General features: G+C 36.5%; 1 protein-coding gene across 3 annotated transcripts in view; it reads right to left on the reverse strand.

The window, feature by feature from the left end:
- Nucleotides 1-17728, reverse strand: part of GOLM2 (golgi membrane protein 2) — a 109045-nt gene that overhangs the window by 26044 nt on the left and 65273 nt on the right. For all 3 annotated transcript variants that reach the window (XM_070237685.1, XM_005603351.4, XM_023618587.2), the window contains 2 exons: nucleotides 4126-4224; nucleotides 2806-2976 (listed from right to left, as the gene is read on the reverse strand). In XM_070237685.1, coding sequence (XP_070093786.1) covers nucleotides 2806-2976; nucleotides 4126-4224 — 270 coding nt within the window. The remainder of the gene's footprint in view (nucleotides 1-2805; nucleotides 2977-4125; nucleotides 4225-17728) is intronic.

Raw genomic sequence — 17728 nt, forward strand, 5'->3', positions numbered from 1 at the left:
GGATGCCAATAGTAAAAAAAAAAATTTTTTTAAATAAGCGTTGGCAAGGATGTGGAGAAATTAGAACTCTCATGCATTGTTGGTGGGACTGAAAAATGGTACAGCGGCTGTGGAAAATAGCTTGGCAGTTCCTTATAAAGTTAAACATAGAATTACCATATGACCTAGCAATTCCACATTTAATATACTTGAAAGAACTGAAAACAGGTCAACAAAAACTTGTAAATAAATGTTTACAGCAGCACTGTTCACTAACCAAAAAAAGTGAAAACAATCCAAATGCCCATTAACAGACGAATGGATAAACAAAATGAATTCATACCACTGAATATTATCCAGGCATAAAAAGGAATAAAGTATTGATACACGCTACAACATGGCTGAACCTTGAAAATATTCTACTAAGTTAAAGAAGCTAGACACAAAAGGCTACATATTATATGATTCTATTTATATTTAACTATCCAGAATAGGTGAATCTATAGAGTCAAAAACCAGCTTAGTCGTTGCCAGGGACTGCAGGTAGGAGAGAATGGGGAGTGACAGCTTAAGGGGTACAGGGTTTTCTTTTGAGGTGATGAAAATGTTCTGGAACTACATAGTCGTGATGATCACACAACATTGTGAATGTACACTAAATGCCACTGAATTGTACACTTTGGTTAATTTTATGTGTATTTTACCACAACCTAAAAATTATTTTCAATTTAAAGAAAACCATTTGCATGATAACATATAATAAAGTCTCATATGAGGAAAGGCAACAGGGGAGGAAAACTGTAGTAAAGGTTACTGAAGTAAAAGGTTAGTATCTGAATTATTTATAAAGATTGGATACAAAAACATAGGATCAATCTCCACAGTTACCAGGCTAACTGATGCACAGATCATATTGCAGTAAAATTCTTCACATAAAAATGGACAGGCCACTGGAAAGTAAATGCTTATTAAAACATCTTTAAGGAAACATTATATTCTGCAGGCCTTATAAGAGTTAAAAGGCAAATGTGGTCAGGCCATAGTGGAATAAACAAATTTAACCATCTCTAGTGACACTGTGAAACTGTTCTATAGACAATCTAACAATATGTAAGAGGAGCTATACAACCAGTCAAGTGCTTTGATCTAGTAATTTGAGTTGGGAACTGCACTTTTAAATAAACACTTAAAGTAGGAAAAGCAGTAAATAATTTGAAAAAAAGATATTCATAGTTATGGTAACTAACATGAGAAAGTAGAAAATAACTTAAATAATAAAAGAGTAGAGCTAAATGAACTATTATTGTTGCCTAAGCACAATGGAAAATATGCATATGTCTATATATGTGTGTATGTATATATAAATTTAAAATGACAACTATGTAACTACTTGATAGGTTAAAATGTATGTAAGAAATAATGTCAAAGTAAATCAAAAAATAGTGCTCACACTGATATCAACTCTATATATACATTGAAAATAATTTATTAGAGTAAGAGTTCAAAACTCAGTAGGTTCTTTTAAAAATAAGTGGTAGAGAGTAATAATTTTGCAGCAATTATTTTCCAATCACATTTTTTACCCAAAGATGGGTAAAAGAAATACAGGTAAGGTGAGAACAGAAAATTTTGTAGGATGTAAGAAAATCTTAAGTGCTCAAATTACGACATTTTGTTAGGTCCTTAGTATAAACCTCTCTTTGTTGATATAAAAATTTTCAGGCCGATCCTCCAACAAGATTTTGAGAAAATATTTTTTTCACTGTATTTAAACCATTAACCTCATTCTTGTAAATAAAAACGTTTTTCATATTACGCTTTAAAATATCAAAGAAAGTCAGTTAAATGTATGCAAACTATATACTTACATAGATGCAGAAATATGAATCTAACTGTCAAGAGCAACAAAAATATCTTGAATGGATTAATAAATGAAACACTGTGCAGTTCACACTGTGCAAGCAACCTGTGTACAAATAACTGCCTGAACACAGCTCTGAACAGGTGTTTCCATAGACACCATCATAAAAAGCAAAAAACGGCAAACTAAACTTTGAGACAATCTATCTGTTCAGAAGTTGAAGAAGGGAAGAAACCTTGAAAAGCAGGAGCAGTGAAAAGTATAGTTTAAGGGAGCTGACCTAAGAGACACTGTCCTGCCCCAAATTCTCTCTACCACCAGATTTTTTTCTTATACTTCCTGAGACTCCACCAGCTGGAGAGTTATATAGATTAACAGGTATTGTCCATATATCAAAATCAGTACCTCTGAAACAATCAAGCATCATACTTTTTACACAGTACTATGAATTTGCTCAATTTCCTTCACTTCTCTCCTAACACCTAAATGAAGCAAACTGCAACTGGAGGGAACGGAAAGGAAGTGGCATTGAGGCTTCCACTATGGCAGTCTCCCCGGTCTATATTTCTTTCAGAATCCCTTTTTCAAAACTATTTATCTTTTCTCCCTCCTAATCAAAATTATCATTCATTAGCCTAAAAAAATATATCTTTTCTCACTTCTTCAAAAAATTTTACAGTCATAAGAATAACATTTTTTAAAAAAACGAACTCACCTGAAATTCATTATTTAACATTGGAGAACATGAGAAGCTTTTTGAAGTCTTCTTTAAAATATCTCCACCCATTTAAAATTTTCATTTCTTTTAAATTTTTCCACCATATACCTTCCCTTTAAATGCATATAAATTCACTATATATTCATTCGTTAGAGATTATAATAATGAAGACCTTAATTCAGACTTGTAAACAAACATAATATTTAAAGAAAGCTTTTCAGCATAATATTCATCAATTGATTCTTACTTTGCTTCAACTTATGCAAATCACTGACTCTATCCTTGGTAGCCTGCTTTAGTACATCTGCTTGAATTCTGGGTTCACTCTCCAAGTTTGGGCCTGGAATTAAACGCTGAAGAGGATTTGAAGGGTTCTGTTTTGAAGTTCCAGGGTTTCCATTACGGTTTACATGAGAATCTATGGCATAAAAACATCAAATTAAGGTCATATTTTGCAGAAGAATTTCACAAGATCTGCTTTAGAAAAGCTAAGATATCCTGTTGTCTGATATTGGGTAGTTACGTAGTCTTTTTTTAAAGCTTTATTTTAATTTCTTTAATCAAATCTTATAAACAATGTGATTTTAGCTATGTGAAGTTTACTCATCATTCCCAGGTGAGTATCTCCAGTACTGATTATAAACCTAGTCATCAAAGGTATATATGGTAGGAACTCAAAAATTAAAATAACAATGAGAAAGCCAGCCCTGATGGCCTAGTGGTTTAAGTTCGGTGTACTCCACTTTGGCAGCCTGGGTTTGGTTCCCAGGCATGGAACCACACCACTCATCTGTCAGTAGCCATGCCATGGTGGCAGCTCACATAGAAGGACTTACAACTAGAATATACAACTATGTACTGGGGCTTTGAGGAGGAAAAAACAAAAAGGAAAACTGGCAACAGATGTTAGCTCAGGTCAAAACTTTCCCAGCAAAAAAAAAAAAAGGCAATGATACCTGTATCTTTTCCTCCCTCCAAACTCCATATTGCCGTCAGAAATCTCCAAAATCTAGTAATGCTTTTAGAATTTCTAATCTCTAAGTGATTTTCATCTACACAGTGATTTATAACTATTAACTCTTGATTCTTTCTTACTAGTAGCTCCTGGATAGAACCTTTCTTCCCCCATCCCATTTTTTCCTCATCAAATCCTTGATTTAAATCCTTATTATAATTAATTTTAATCATATCGATTCTCATTTTAGGGGAACAATTCTGTCAAATTTAAGAGATATTCAGTAGAAAACTATTTCCTAGAAGGCCTCTGAGGGTTAAACTTGAACACACTTTGAAGAAGGCAAACACATATAGACCGGCAAAGATGAAAGGGAATGTAGTCCAGAGTGGCAGAACAAATAATTCTTCTTCTCCTAAAATCCATTAAACAAAGTGCGTTTTCAAATGATTATCTATCCCTGAGATTTCATCATCATTTGAAAATATATATTAACTAGAAGAATGAATGCTACTTCACTATGTTGCTAAATAGCATGTTTTATTCACTATATAACAATATATGACCACTAAATTAGTTTTCAAATGAAACTCTAAAAACAAGACTTCATACCTGGGACCATATTTGGGGAGAGAGGTTGTCTGGTTGGAAGATGGGAGATTGGTTGACGACTTTCATATTGAGACATGGAAATAGGGGGTCTCCTTAAAGCTAAAAGAAAAAATAGATCTGTATTATTCCCATTGATATTATGATTTCTAAAAAGCAACCACCGAGAATCTATTTACATTGCACTAATCTTATGATGCTTATTCCAATTTTGTAACCCTTATAGTTTGTACATTAACTAATTTATGGGTACTAATTGATAGATTTTACCATCCATCACTGATTTTGGTGATCAATAAATCTGACCAGAATATAAAACAGTAGGAACTCTGTCTTGTTCACCACTACATACATTCCCAACACCTAGAATAGTGCATGGCACATCACAGGAACTCAACAAAGATTTGATGAATGAATAAGTAAATGAATCTCTCCAGATACCTTAAGATCTTTATATACAGACAGAATAAATAAAATGGACACATTGATTAAGTGACGCATTGAGAATATGCTACTCTAAGTTGCTCAGATTTTAAATAAAAACTAAATATGGGGCCGGTCCGGTGACACAGCAGTTAAGTTCGCACATTCTGCTTCTCGGCGGCCCGGGGTTCACCGGTTTGGATCCCGGGTGTGGACATGGCACCACTTAGCAAAAGCCATGCTGTGGTAGGCATCCCACATATAAAGTAGAGGAAGATGGGCATGGATGTTAGCTCAGGGCCAGTCTTCCTCAGCAAAAAGAGGAGGATTGGCAGTAGTTAGGGCTAATCTTCCTCAAAAAAAAAAAAACTAAATATGACTGATGTGACAAGTTGAGATTTTATTTTTGAAGAGGGAAAATTGAAGTTTTGTACAAAGAGTTTTACTAACAAAGATGTACATACTTATAATTGGGACTTTCTTCTCCCTTAAGAAATGAAGGCACCAGGGAGACAGAGCACTTTTCATTCACTACTGCTGACTCCACTTGGACAGCTAAACATGATAGAAAGGCAGAGAGCAAAGAAGGAAACTAGAGAAAAGGGAAACAGGGAGAAAAAATAGAGAGCTCACCTAGGAGATATGGTTAGTGGCACAATTTATTCTTCTAAAACTTTGGTGTGGCAGAGACAATGCTATGTGATCCTATTTCATTATATTTTTTCTGGGCACAGAGGAAGATCAGCCTTCCTTACAGTTAGAGGCCATAAGACTGGGTTCTGACCATGAGGATGTAGGTCAAACTGAACATGTCACTTTCAAGCATGGCAATAAAATCTTCTGGGCAATTCACCTACAATCTCACTTCCCTTTCTGCCACAACTTAGGAGGCTACATATGAAGATGGTGGCATCAAATAATAGAGGGGGACATTGCTTGGAGGAGAGCTACAAAGAGAGCCATTCAGCCTGCATCAGACTATAATATGAACAATAAATAAACCTTTATTTTAAGCCACTGTAATTTGGAGGTTGCTTGTTAATACAACACTGCCTAGTTAATCCTAACTAGAACACCTGGATCATTTTCACAATCCTCAAAGTTTATTTCGGTGACTGTATTTCATTTATCATTACAGATTTCTAAACTTAAGGACCCAACATGTTTAAAATTCACTCTAAGAAGGCAACCTACTCAAATTTACAGAAAGTTAGGTTTTCTATATCTCTCTGTGTGCCCATTATCTTGTCCCCATTGCCAGCTACAATGCTCAACACCCATTTTCTACACATAAGAGAGCTAAATAACAACAATCAGCTGACATCTTTAAGGAGTAGTACTTGCCAGGTTTAACAGTATGATTTTGATTTGCTAACAGACTGAGGACACTAAGCATCTGGTAGATATATTTGGAAAGAGAAGTCAGTCACAATCTACAAATTTATTGATCACTGTTGGACCCTAGCTGACTCCAGTACCATACAAACCAGAAGACAATAGAGGGCACCTCCATTACTAAACGAGAAGTGATCACACATGTCCTTAGCTTTATACAATAATGCCTCCTGCTCAAGAACAAGGTGACTACTTGGAGACAAAACTGATTTAGAAAGGTAGAAAAAAGCTGAATCAAAAACAGCCTTTATAAAATGCCCAGAGGACTTTAGAACTGATATAGTAGAAGAGTAGTAATATGGAGGCCTTATAAGTTTGATGTTGATAATAAATGTTCCTTTAGAAAATTTAGAAAAATAGAAACGCACAAAGAAATTAAAAATTAGCTGTAATTCTACCACCTAAAAATAACCACTGCTACCATTTCGAGAATCTCTCTCTGATGTTCGGGGTTTCCTTTTCTGTACCTCGTAATATATACTTCAAACAAAATTAGAATCATATCATATATACCATCTTATAATCTAATTTTTTATTTAATATATATATATTTTTCTATGTCATTCCATCTTCTACAACATTTCCAAATGGTAGTGCTGGATCAAAACTTTCAATTTAAGAGGTTTGGCTAGAGAGATCTGGGTAAAGAACTGCCACAAGAACTTCGGAGCTCTATAAAATGCATTAGCTAAGCTGGTTGGTAAGTAATTTTCACTACATAGGGAAAAGTAACATGCTTTCTGTATACACTTTGCTTTCTATGCTATTACTTTGACTTTTTGTTTACTTTCGTTTTTGGTTTCCTTGAAAAGTTCCTTTCAAAAAAGCTCCAGCCTTGTTTTTGTTGAAAGTTGATTTATTTATACCTAGGAGAAGACTCTAGACCTAGAGATTTTCCCAGGGGCCAGAATTAATAGTTCCAACTAGTGGGACTGAAACAAATGAAGATCTAGAAAACTACTAGTGGACTTAGAGACAGCTAAGAGTGCTAATCTCACTCTTCAAATTTGAATAGGGTTCTTCAGACTTCTTTCCTACACACACACAAGTATCTAATCTTTCCTCCACAAAAATGAGATTATATTATACTTGCTTTCTTGTAACCTGATTTTTTCATTAAAAACAAAATAGATGTATTTGTATACAGTTCAACATCATTTTTAATGACTACATATCACATTTTATGGATATAACAAATTTAACAAACTAACCTTCCGTATAACATTGATGTGGTTTTCAATTTGTCATTATAAACATTATGATGAGCATTCTTGTACCTACATGATAGAGTAAATTCTCAGGAAAATACTAAGCATTAGGTCAATGGCAGTACGTAATTCTTAAACATATTAAAAGAAACTGAATAATAAATATGAGCTCGAAGACAATAAAAGTGTAGGAAAAAATGATACAGTGAAAAGACTGCAAACAATAATTTATGATATTAAAGCAGTTCTAACTCTTTATATATTTTACCCTGGTCCTCTCCATTGAGGACCATTGAGAGCCAGCGGAAAACATACAAGTCAACAGAGAACAGCATGGTGCTATCAGATAATATCATTAATAACTAGGCTGCTAAAATACATAACACTCATAAAATCATTATTAAGGAAAAGTATCAAAGATAAAATGACAAACCCTATTTACCATAAAGACAAAATATAGGATACAAAGCCACTAGAGTACATAGCATTTATCCTACAACTATGGTCCTAGATTTCGTAATTTCTGTAAAAGAGAGATACCAGTATGGAAATTCAATCACTCAACAATATTTATTGTCTACTATATGCTAAGTACTATTCTAAAAAGCTGGAGATTTAGCAATGAACAAAACAGATCAAGTTATTGCCCTATGAAGCTTACATTCTTGTTAGGTAGATAACAATAAACAAACAAAAAAGTATGTATAGGATTTAATACAAAAGTCAGAATGAAAAGCGCTATGTATAAAGTAAAACGGAGATACGGTAGAGAGTGGTGGGACTCTATTTTAGACAGTTTGGTCAAGGGAAGCAGTTTTGAGGAAGAGACATTTGAGCAGAGGCATGAATGAAACATGGAGGAAGAGCAGTCAGGCAGGGACCAGCAAGTACAAACAAAGGCCTTGAGACAGGAGCTCAAGCAGCAAAGAAAGGAGTGAGGGGAAAGTGTTGGAAATGAAGTCAGAGAGGACAAAAGGGGCCATGTTAGAGACACAACAGCAAAAACGTTAGGTGGTGGAGAGGGGGCTGGGGGCCGAGGGCTGAGACTATATCTGGTAATTCCAAAGGAGACAATAATTGTACTAATTATAATAACAGAAGCTCCTATTTTCTGAGTACTTAGTATGAACCAGGCACTAATCTCATGTCACCCTCAAATCTATCTGAGATAGATGTCCCCTTTCACAGATGAGAAAACTGAAACTCATGACAGTAGAGATGAGACATACCCCTCACCTGACCTAAAAATTCAAAGTAGTCACTTTTAGAGAAACTGGCTGAGAAGCTTACAAAAGGTGACAGGAGGTTTAGGGTTAATCCTCCTTCACTTCTCTATTAGCCCTCAGTTGCAACCTCTACTCTGAGAGCCAAAAAAAGAACTGTCCTTGCCTTTTACTCTCATTTTCTTATTCCAATGACAGGGCTATAATCTTAAAAATGTTCACGTTTTCAGTTTCCCGCCTTACAGGGCTTCACAACCCAACATCAATGACTACGGAGAAGGAATCTGGCACTAGTAAGCAGTGGTCCTCAACTCTGGCAGCACTTCAGTGTTACAGATACCACCCCAGACATACTGAATATGGAGATGGTACCTGGGTATCTGTATTTATTAAAAGCTCCAAAGGTGGTTCTGTTGCACAGTCAAGAGAATAAGATAGAATAAAAAGCATAGGATTTGGAGTTAGACAGACCAGGGCTCAAATCATGACTCTGTAATTTATTAACTGTATGACTTTGGTTTAGTGCCTAATTTCTCAAAGCTTCAGTTTTCATCTGAAAAACCGAGATAATGCCATTTACCCCGCATGATCAATTTGGGGACTAAGTGAGAATGTTTGCTAATGGATTATGATATAAGCCTAGCAAACAGTAGGTGTTCAGTATATACCAAAGTATTTAGAGTTTTCAAAGTATTTATCCTTAGAATGAAGAAAGAATTCAAGAGACAGGTTGAGGAAACAAAAACATTTAAATGTAAAACTACTGGCCCTAACCAATTTATTGAGTCTCCTGATCAAATAGTTTTCTCACACTTAGGAGTCCTGATGAATATTTACTCATAGTAATGTTTTGGGAAGTTCATGAAACTCTGATCAGCAAGTTCCCATAAAAAATATTAATTATTCTGGGACCAGCCCCAGTGGCCTGGTGGTTAAGTTCACTATGCTCCACTTCGGTGGCCCAGGTTCGGTTTCTGGGGGCGGACCTACACCACTCATCGGTGGTCATGCTGTGGCAGCAGCCCACATACAAAAAGAAGAGGATTGGCAACGGATGTTGACTCAGGGCAAATCTTCCTCAGCAAAACAAGAGGAAGATTGGCAACAGATGTTAGCTCAGGGCGAATCTTCCTCAGCAAAAAAGATATATATATATATTAATCATTCTGAAGCATGAACATTAAATACAAAACAATGATGTAACATTCTTATGTTACTTTGCTCTATGTATATAAACAGATATAACACACTTATGATTGCTCAAATATTGCTCAGTGGGATCATCTAGGCCCTCCAAGAAATATAGGTACACATCTATACAGACTATTAAATGATGTTCTCATATAGTTCCTAAAATCTGGTCTATGAACTAAAGTTCCTTCAAACTTAGAGATCTATTTACATAATTTAAAAAGAACAAGATGGACTTCCACTGTTAGCCATGCCATAGTACCCAGTATTGGACTTACTCTCCCATGCCCTAAACAATTTTTATATGGACAAAATAGGTAAGGCAACTGTTTTCAGACACTGGACAACCAGCAGCAGGAGACTAATTCTTGAAAAAAGAGATATATATGAGATGGGCAGTCTCAGCGGGCAGAAGACACAGAAATCATCAGGGTCTGAGCTGCTGAGGTGGCTGAAATTTGCAGGAGAGAATACTACAGAGAAAGGAGCTGTGTGAGGTGAAAAGGGGAGCAGAAATCTGCATGGATATTCACCTTGGTTCTTTAGCCAAAGCCTGAGCTGTGTATACACAGGGTAAGACTCTATGGGGACTAACAGAGAGCACATACTGCAGGACTGAGAGCTGAACAGAAACAACAGAGGTCACGTGGTGCTTGAAGACAATGGATCTCCAGCCCAGTCACAGTAAAGAATCTTCACTGAGCATTTTGAGCATTCCAACGAGATGCTACAAGTACTACTTTAAAAGTAGGGATCACATCCTAGAGTTAAGGGCCATGCCCTTAGACTATGAACAAAATAAAAACTGACCTGCCCTAACAAAGCATAAAACCAAGCCTGACAGGATCAAGAGGAGTTGCCAGTAATTTAATTGTCTGCCAGAACAAAGCTCAACACCCTTTAAAATGACAACAAAATTCATACTTTCTTAGTGGATCGTTCATATGGCACACAATGAAATTACTAGACATACAAAGAAGCAAGAATACGACTCATAATCAAGAAAAAAAGCAATCAACAGAAAAAGACACAGATGATCCACTTGTTGAAATTAGCAGACAACGATTTGTAAACAATTGTTATATATGTGTGTGTGTGTATATATATATGTGTATGTGTGTGTATATGTGTGTATGTCTGTGTGTATATATATATATGTACAAAGATTTAAAGGAAAAGATGGGAATATCCAGTAGAGAAACGGAAACTAAAAAAAGAACCAAATGAAAATTCTAGAACCGAAAATATAACATCTGAAATGAAAAATACACTGGGTGAGCTTTGAACAGTGTTTTGACTAAACACTACAGAAGAAGGAGTCAACAACCTTGAAGAAAAGTCAAGCACACTGAACAAATTGAAGGAGAAACATCATTGCCAAAAAACTGAACAGAATTTCAGTAACCTGTGGGACAATATCAAGGAGTCTGAAATGTATCTATCTTGAGTCCCAGCAGGAATAAAAAGAGATAATTGGACAAAAAAAATTTTGTATATTTGAATTTGAATAAAGGCTGAAAAGTCCCAAAATTTGGGGAAAACATCAACCCACAGATTGAAGGACCTGAGTGAATCCCAAGCAGGATAAACACAAAGAACATCATACCAAGGCACACCTTAGTCAAACTGATGAATATTAATATTTTGAAAGCAGTCAGAGGAAAAAAGATGTGCTAATACAAGGACACAAGAAAAAGAATGATGGCTGACATCAAAATCAATGGGGGCTAGAAGACAGTGGAATTATATCTTTAAAGTACTGAAAGAAAAAATCAACCTAAATTTCCACATTCAGTAAAAATATCCCTCAAAACTGAGTATGAAATAAAGATATTTTCAGATAAACAAAAGCAGGAAAACTTCATCCCTAGAAGACCTGCATTTCAAAAATGCTAAAGGAAGTTCTTCAGGCTGAAAGGAAAACGATAAAGACAGAAATCAGAATCCACAGGTAGGAATGAAGAGCACTGGAAACGGTAAATATGTGGTAAATGTAAGAGACCATAATATTTTCTTCTCATTTTCTTAAAAGGCTTTTTAAAGCAAAAATAATAATACTGAAAACATTGGGATTTTTAGCATATAGAAATAAAAATATATGACAACAATAGCACAAAGGGTGAGCCAAGGTAAATGGAATTATACCCGTAAGGTTCTAACATTTTATAAGAAGTGGTCCAATATTATTGCTAATTAGACTATGATATGTAAAGGATGCATACAGTAATCCCTAGAACAACTACTAAAATATAACACTTTAGTACTACAGTTTTTAAAAAGTGAGAGAAACAGGCACCAATTAAACCCTCAAACCCATTAAGTTCTAACTATTCCTATTCTCCCTGGATGATACTTGTTGTTTCAAGACCCTATTTTGATTCCTTTCTTCTTAATTGCAGCTGGTATAAATTGTGGCCCCAGAAAATATGACAACAAAAGAAATGTTTTTCAATTTTAAACCAAATGCATCATTAGAAATTTATCTTTAGTATCTTTAGTAGCAATTTTCAGGAATATTTACAATTTGATACTATGCTATTATAAGAATTTTTTACCTACAAAAAAAATAGATGCCTAATTTTACATAATCTGTTTCTTCTATAACAAAGATCTTTGAAATCTTTTTCTTAAAGGGCCAGATAGTGAATATTTTAGGCTTATAGGCCATAATCAACTCTGTTGTTCTGGCACAAAAGCAGCCACAGACAATACATAAACAAATGAGCATGATAATGTTTCAATAAAACTATTTATTAAAACAGACAACCAAGTTGTAGTTTGTCGATTCCTGTTTTACGAGATGCCTAGGAGAAAACTTACCTAAGTATATCTATAGTGATTTAAATTATTAAAAATTTTTAATGTATTTTTATAAATTTAGATAATTTTCTCCTAAAAGCTCTAACCTAAGAGAAAGAATCAGACAAAAAAAGATTAACTACATTGCTTATTTAAAATGTAAACTTCTGGGGGCTAGCCCTGTGGCTGAGTGGTTAAGTTTGCACGCTCTGCTTAGGTGGCCCAGGGTTTCGTCAGTTCAAATCCTGGGCATAGACATGGCACCGTTCGTCAAGCCACGCTGGGGCAGCATCCCACATGACACAACTAGAAGCACCCACAACTAAAAATACATAACTAGGGGCTGGCCCCGTGGCCGAGTGGTTGGGTTCACGCGCTCCACTGCAGGCGGCCCAGTGTTTCGTTGGTTCGAATCCTGGGTGCGGACATGGCACGGCTCGTCGAACCACGCTGGGGCAGCATCCCACATGCCACAACTAGAAGGACTCACAACAAAGAATATACAGCTATGTACCAGGGGGCTTTGGGGAGAAAAAGGAAAAATAAAATCTTTAAAAAAAAATACACAACTATCTATGGGGGGCTTTGGGAGAAAAAGGAAAAATAAAAAAAAAATCTTTAAAAAAACCAAAACATAATCTTCTATCTTTTTTCTCCTCTCAAATATCACTGTAATTACTTCTAATTTTTAAAAAATTTTTAATTTTTTGAATAGGTAATTTATGAAATTACCTTATGAAATTTTGAAACCGAAATTCAAAAGGTTCAAAAGGTTGTATAATGAAAAGTAAGTCACCTTTTCTTCTCTGTCCTCAGTCTTCTTCCCCAGAGGCAACCACCATTACTAGTTTCAGTCTGGAGCAGCACTACCAATAGAACTTTGTGCAATGACAGAAATGTTCTACATCTATGCTGTCCAACACAGCAGCCACTAGCCACAGGTGACTATTAAGCACTTGAAGTGTGGCTAATTTGACTGAGGAACTGAATTTTTAGCTTTATTTAAGTTTAATGAATTTAAATAGCTGCATGTGATGAGTGGCTACTGTGGTAGATAGTGTAGATCTAGAGAATCCTCTTAGAGTAGTGATTTTCTACCTTAGCTACATAATACATTCACCTAAGGAATATTAATTAATTAATCAATTAATTAGACTGGCACCTGAGCTAATGTCTGTTGCCAATCTTTTTTTTTTCCCTTTACCTTCTCCCCAAAGCCCCCCAATACATAGCTGTATAGTGTAGTTGTAGGTCCTCTGGTTGTGCTGTGTGGGATGCTGCCTCAGCATGGCCTGATGAGTGGTGCCATCTCTGTGCCCAGGATCTGAACCGCTGAAACCCTGAGCTGCCAAAGTAGAACGTGTGAACTTAACCACTCAGCCATGGGGCTGGCCCCTCACCTAAGGAACATTTAAACATTCAGTGCCCAAGCCACATCACAGACCAAATATATCATAATCTCTGGAATGAGACCCAGGTATCTTTTTTTTTTTAAACTTACCAGTGATTCCAATATACAGCCAAGGTAAAAAGAAAATTAATTATTTTATAGCTAGAGTAACTCTACCTAATATTAAAAAACCAAAAAGAGGGGCTGGCCCAGTGGTGTAGTGGTTAAGTTCATGTGCTCCACTTTGGTGGCCTGGGGTTCGCGGGTTTGGATCCCAGACATGGGCCTACACACCTTTCATCAAGCCATGCTGTGGCAGTGTCCCACATACAAAAATAGAGGAAGACTGGCACAGATATCAGCTCAAGGACAATCTTCCTTAAGCAAAAAGAGAAAGACTGGCAACAATGTTAGCTCAGGGTCAATCTTCATCAACAAAAAAGATAAAAAGGAAAAAAATCTCAAAAGGAATAAATTTCTCTTTCTAAGTTACTAATTAGAAAAGAACTTCCAATTTCTCAGGTACGTAAAAATCTTTATATCTATATAGGTTTCTCCCCAAAGTAAATCATTACAGACAATTTTTACTATGATATCGACTGGACCTAAAACTAGAAAGAAGTTTCTAAGTAAGACATAAGATTTTCCTCTCTGCTGATATGCATGACATGGAAAGGGTGTTTGCATTACTATTTTAGAACTCTTAAAAATCAGTGAGTAAGATACCAACAATCAGAAAAATGCTAACCATAGGCACATCCCATACACCCCTTGACTGTTTCAGAGATGTATTTTAAGATAGTTCAGCACTGCTGTTACATAGTTTCTAGTACAGTCCTGGCTACTGTTAACAAAACTGTCATCATTACCACACGAGTCTGATTTAAAATTACAACGATGTGTTCTTTTCTCTACTTCCTCTTTGGAGTTACCACCTCTATAGCCATTAGGGACTCCATTTGTACTGGCATTAAGAACTCTGGCATAGACTACCTCAGGGAGAAAAGACACACTCAGTAAAAGGAGTGACAAGGAGATAACAAATATGTTTATAATGATTGAAATAATCATAATATAACAGCAGCTATGATTTATATTGCACTGGCTATGTGCCAGGCACTGTTCTAAGTACTTTGCATTTAAACCTCCCATCCATCCAATGAGGTTGGAACTGTTATTATCCTATTTCATAGATAAGGATAAGAGAGAATAAATGGTCACATGCTTGTTAAAAGACAGAGCCAAGTGTTTGAATCTAGACAAATTGACTCCAGAGACCACTGCCTCACCACTAATGATATTCTGGTAATTCAACCATACACATTAACTGGACCCCGCCATGTGCAAGGCACTCTACTGGAAGCCCAGGATACAAAGATAAAACATGGCTTTTCTTTGTGTTTGCATCTGACTGACGACACAGCTCAAGATTCTTTTCACCAGTTACTATGTCGAAATAATCTTCATACTCAAAATACTTCTCTAAATTATTAAAAAATAACTGTTATGAACAATGATTTTCAAAGCAAAGCACCAAGAGTTTAAAGAGGTTCAAAAATTAATCCAGAGGACTCCTAACTTCTGGTTCTGCATGTAAGGAGCTTAGAAGTCACCACTCCATCCTAACAACAAGTAAAAAGCTAGAAAGGCTGAAAAATCAACAACTGTTTTTAGATCCATAAGAGAGGGTAAGACACAGAGCAAACCACTGCCCCTACGACTGGAGAAAGAGACAGGCAAATAAAGAGAGTCACAGCTTACAGGAGTAGAGACTCATGAACAGAAACCCCCATGAGAACCAGTGCTGGAGTAGGAAAACCTGAACTATAATTGATGAATTGCTGGAGGCTCAGTGTGCACAACTCAGAGTTAACTACCACAGGGAGTGACATCAGCATCATGGCAGAGTGAGTTTTTACCCTCATCTATTCTCTCTAAGTTACAACTAAACAGACATTCATTAACCAACATACGATTCCCTACACAATACAACAGGATGCCTGACAGATCCACACAGCTATACATCTGAAGGTGGGTAGAATGGATTCCCAGGAAGCAGTGGAACTAGGTGAGCAGACCTTTCCCATTCCCCAGTGGCAGTGATCCAGGTCACAGATCCTCACACAGAGGCCAGTGCAACTGTGAGTGTAAGCAGGGGCAGCCCGGCCCACATGTGAACACTTTCAGAGTGGTAGCCTAGCTCAAGGGGCACACACATACAGAAGTAGTCCAACCTGAGCAAACACTCCCCACCTAGTGGCAGGAGCTCAGCCCCCGCAAAGGTGCCCTGTCCAAAGAGTGCAGCAGCTCAATTGATCTGCCCACGAACACAGTGCTGGCCTGGGCAAAAGTGCCCCACACGATGGGTACAGCACCCAGCTGTGACCTGCCCACCAAGCAGAGGTCCTGTCCACAAAAACACAACCCACCAAAAAGCTGTAGCCAGCCCACGCAAATGCAGAGTGGCTCAACTGGCACAATTACTGGGAGACAGGGAAGGAACAGAAAACACAGCTCCTGCTCCAACGCTAGCAGTGGCAGGTAGAATCTCCAACCTGATATTACCACAAATGTGCCAGCAGAGGACCAATTCATCAAACACCATGAGGAACTACAGTAGCACTACAGAGCAGGAGGAAAATGACAAGTCTCCAGAAACCAATCCTGAAGTCACAGAAGACTAGAGTCTAAATGACAGAGAATTCAAAATAGTTAGCATAAAGAAATTCAATGAGTTATAAGAAAAATCAGAAAGACAGATCAATGAGTTCAGGAATAAAATTAATTAACAGAAGGAATACGTCACCAAAGAGACTGAAGCCTTTAAAAAATACTATACAGAAATTCTGGATGTGAAGAACACAATTAATGAGATAAGAAATAATGTAGAAACCATAAAAAATAGAGCAGACATTATGGAGGACAGAAATAGTGAATTAGAAGACAGAACTACAGAAATCCTTCACGTGGAGAGAGAACTAAGATTTTTTAAAAACAAAGAAATTCTCTGAGAACTACTCAACTTAATTAAGAAAAGTAATAAAGATTATAGGTATTCCAGCAGGAGAAGAGAGGGAAAAGGAAGCAGAGAGCTTGTTCAAAGAAATAATGCTGAGACCTTCTCAAATCTGGGAATGGAACTGAACTTACAAATACATAAAATGAATAGAACTCCTAATTACATCAATGCAAAATAGCCTTCTCCAAGACATATAATATTAAAACTGTCAAAAGTCAATGACAGGGCATGGCCCCGTGGCTGAGTGGTTAAGTTCGTGCACTCCGCTTCAGAGGCCCAGGGTTTCGCCAGTTCGGATCCTGGGTGCGGACATGGCACCGCTCATCAAGCCATGCTGAGGTGGCGTCCCACATGCCACAACTAGAAGCACGCACAACTAAAAATACAAAACTATGTATCATGGGGCTTTGGGGAGAAAAAGGAAAAATAAAATCTTTAAAAAAAAATTTTTTTAAATAAAATTTTAAAGAATTAAAAAATAAAAGTCAATGACAAAGAAAAGATATTAAGGGCAGCAAGGCAGAAGAAAATAACTTACAAAAGAACCCCTTTCAGGTTTTCAGCAGATTTCTCAGCAGAAACCTTACAGGCTGGGAGAGCATGGGATGATATATTCAAAATAGTGAAAGACAAAAATTTCAGTGAAGAATACCCTATCCAGCAAAACTATCCTTCAGATATGATGGAGAAACAAAAGCTTTCCCAGATAAGCAGAAGCTGAGGGAGTTCATCACTGCTAGGCCTGCTTACAAGAAACGATGAAAGAAGCCCTGCTGCCTGAAACAAAAGGCAAAGGTTTACAAAGCTTTGACCAAGGAGATAAGATAAAATCAGAAAACTGCAACTCTCTATCAGAATAGGTTAACAAATACCTAATTATAATATAAAAGATAAAGGGCAGGAAAGCATCAAAAATAACTATAAACACATCAATTAAGTCACAAAATTACAACACAAA

Source organism: Equus caballus, chromosome 1 (genome assembly GCF_041296265.1).
Source record: "Equus caballus isolate H_3958 breed thoroughbred chromosome 1, TB-T2T, whole genome shotgun sequence".
Taxonomy (NCBI): Eukaryota; Metazoa; Chordata; class Mammalia; order Perissodactyla; family Equidae; genus Equus; species Equus caballus.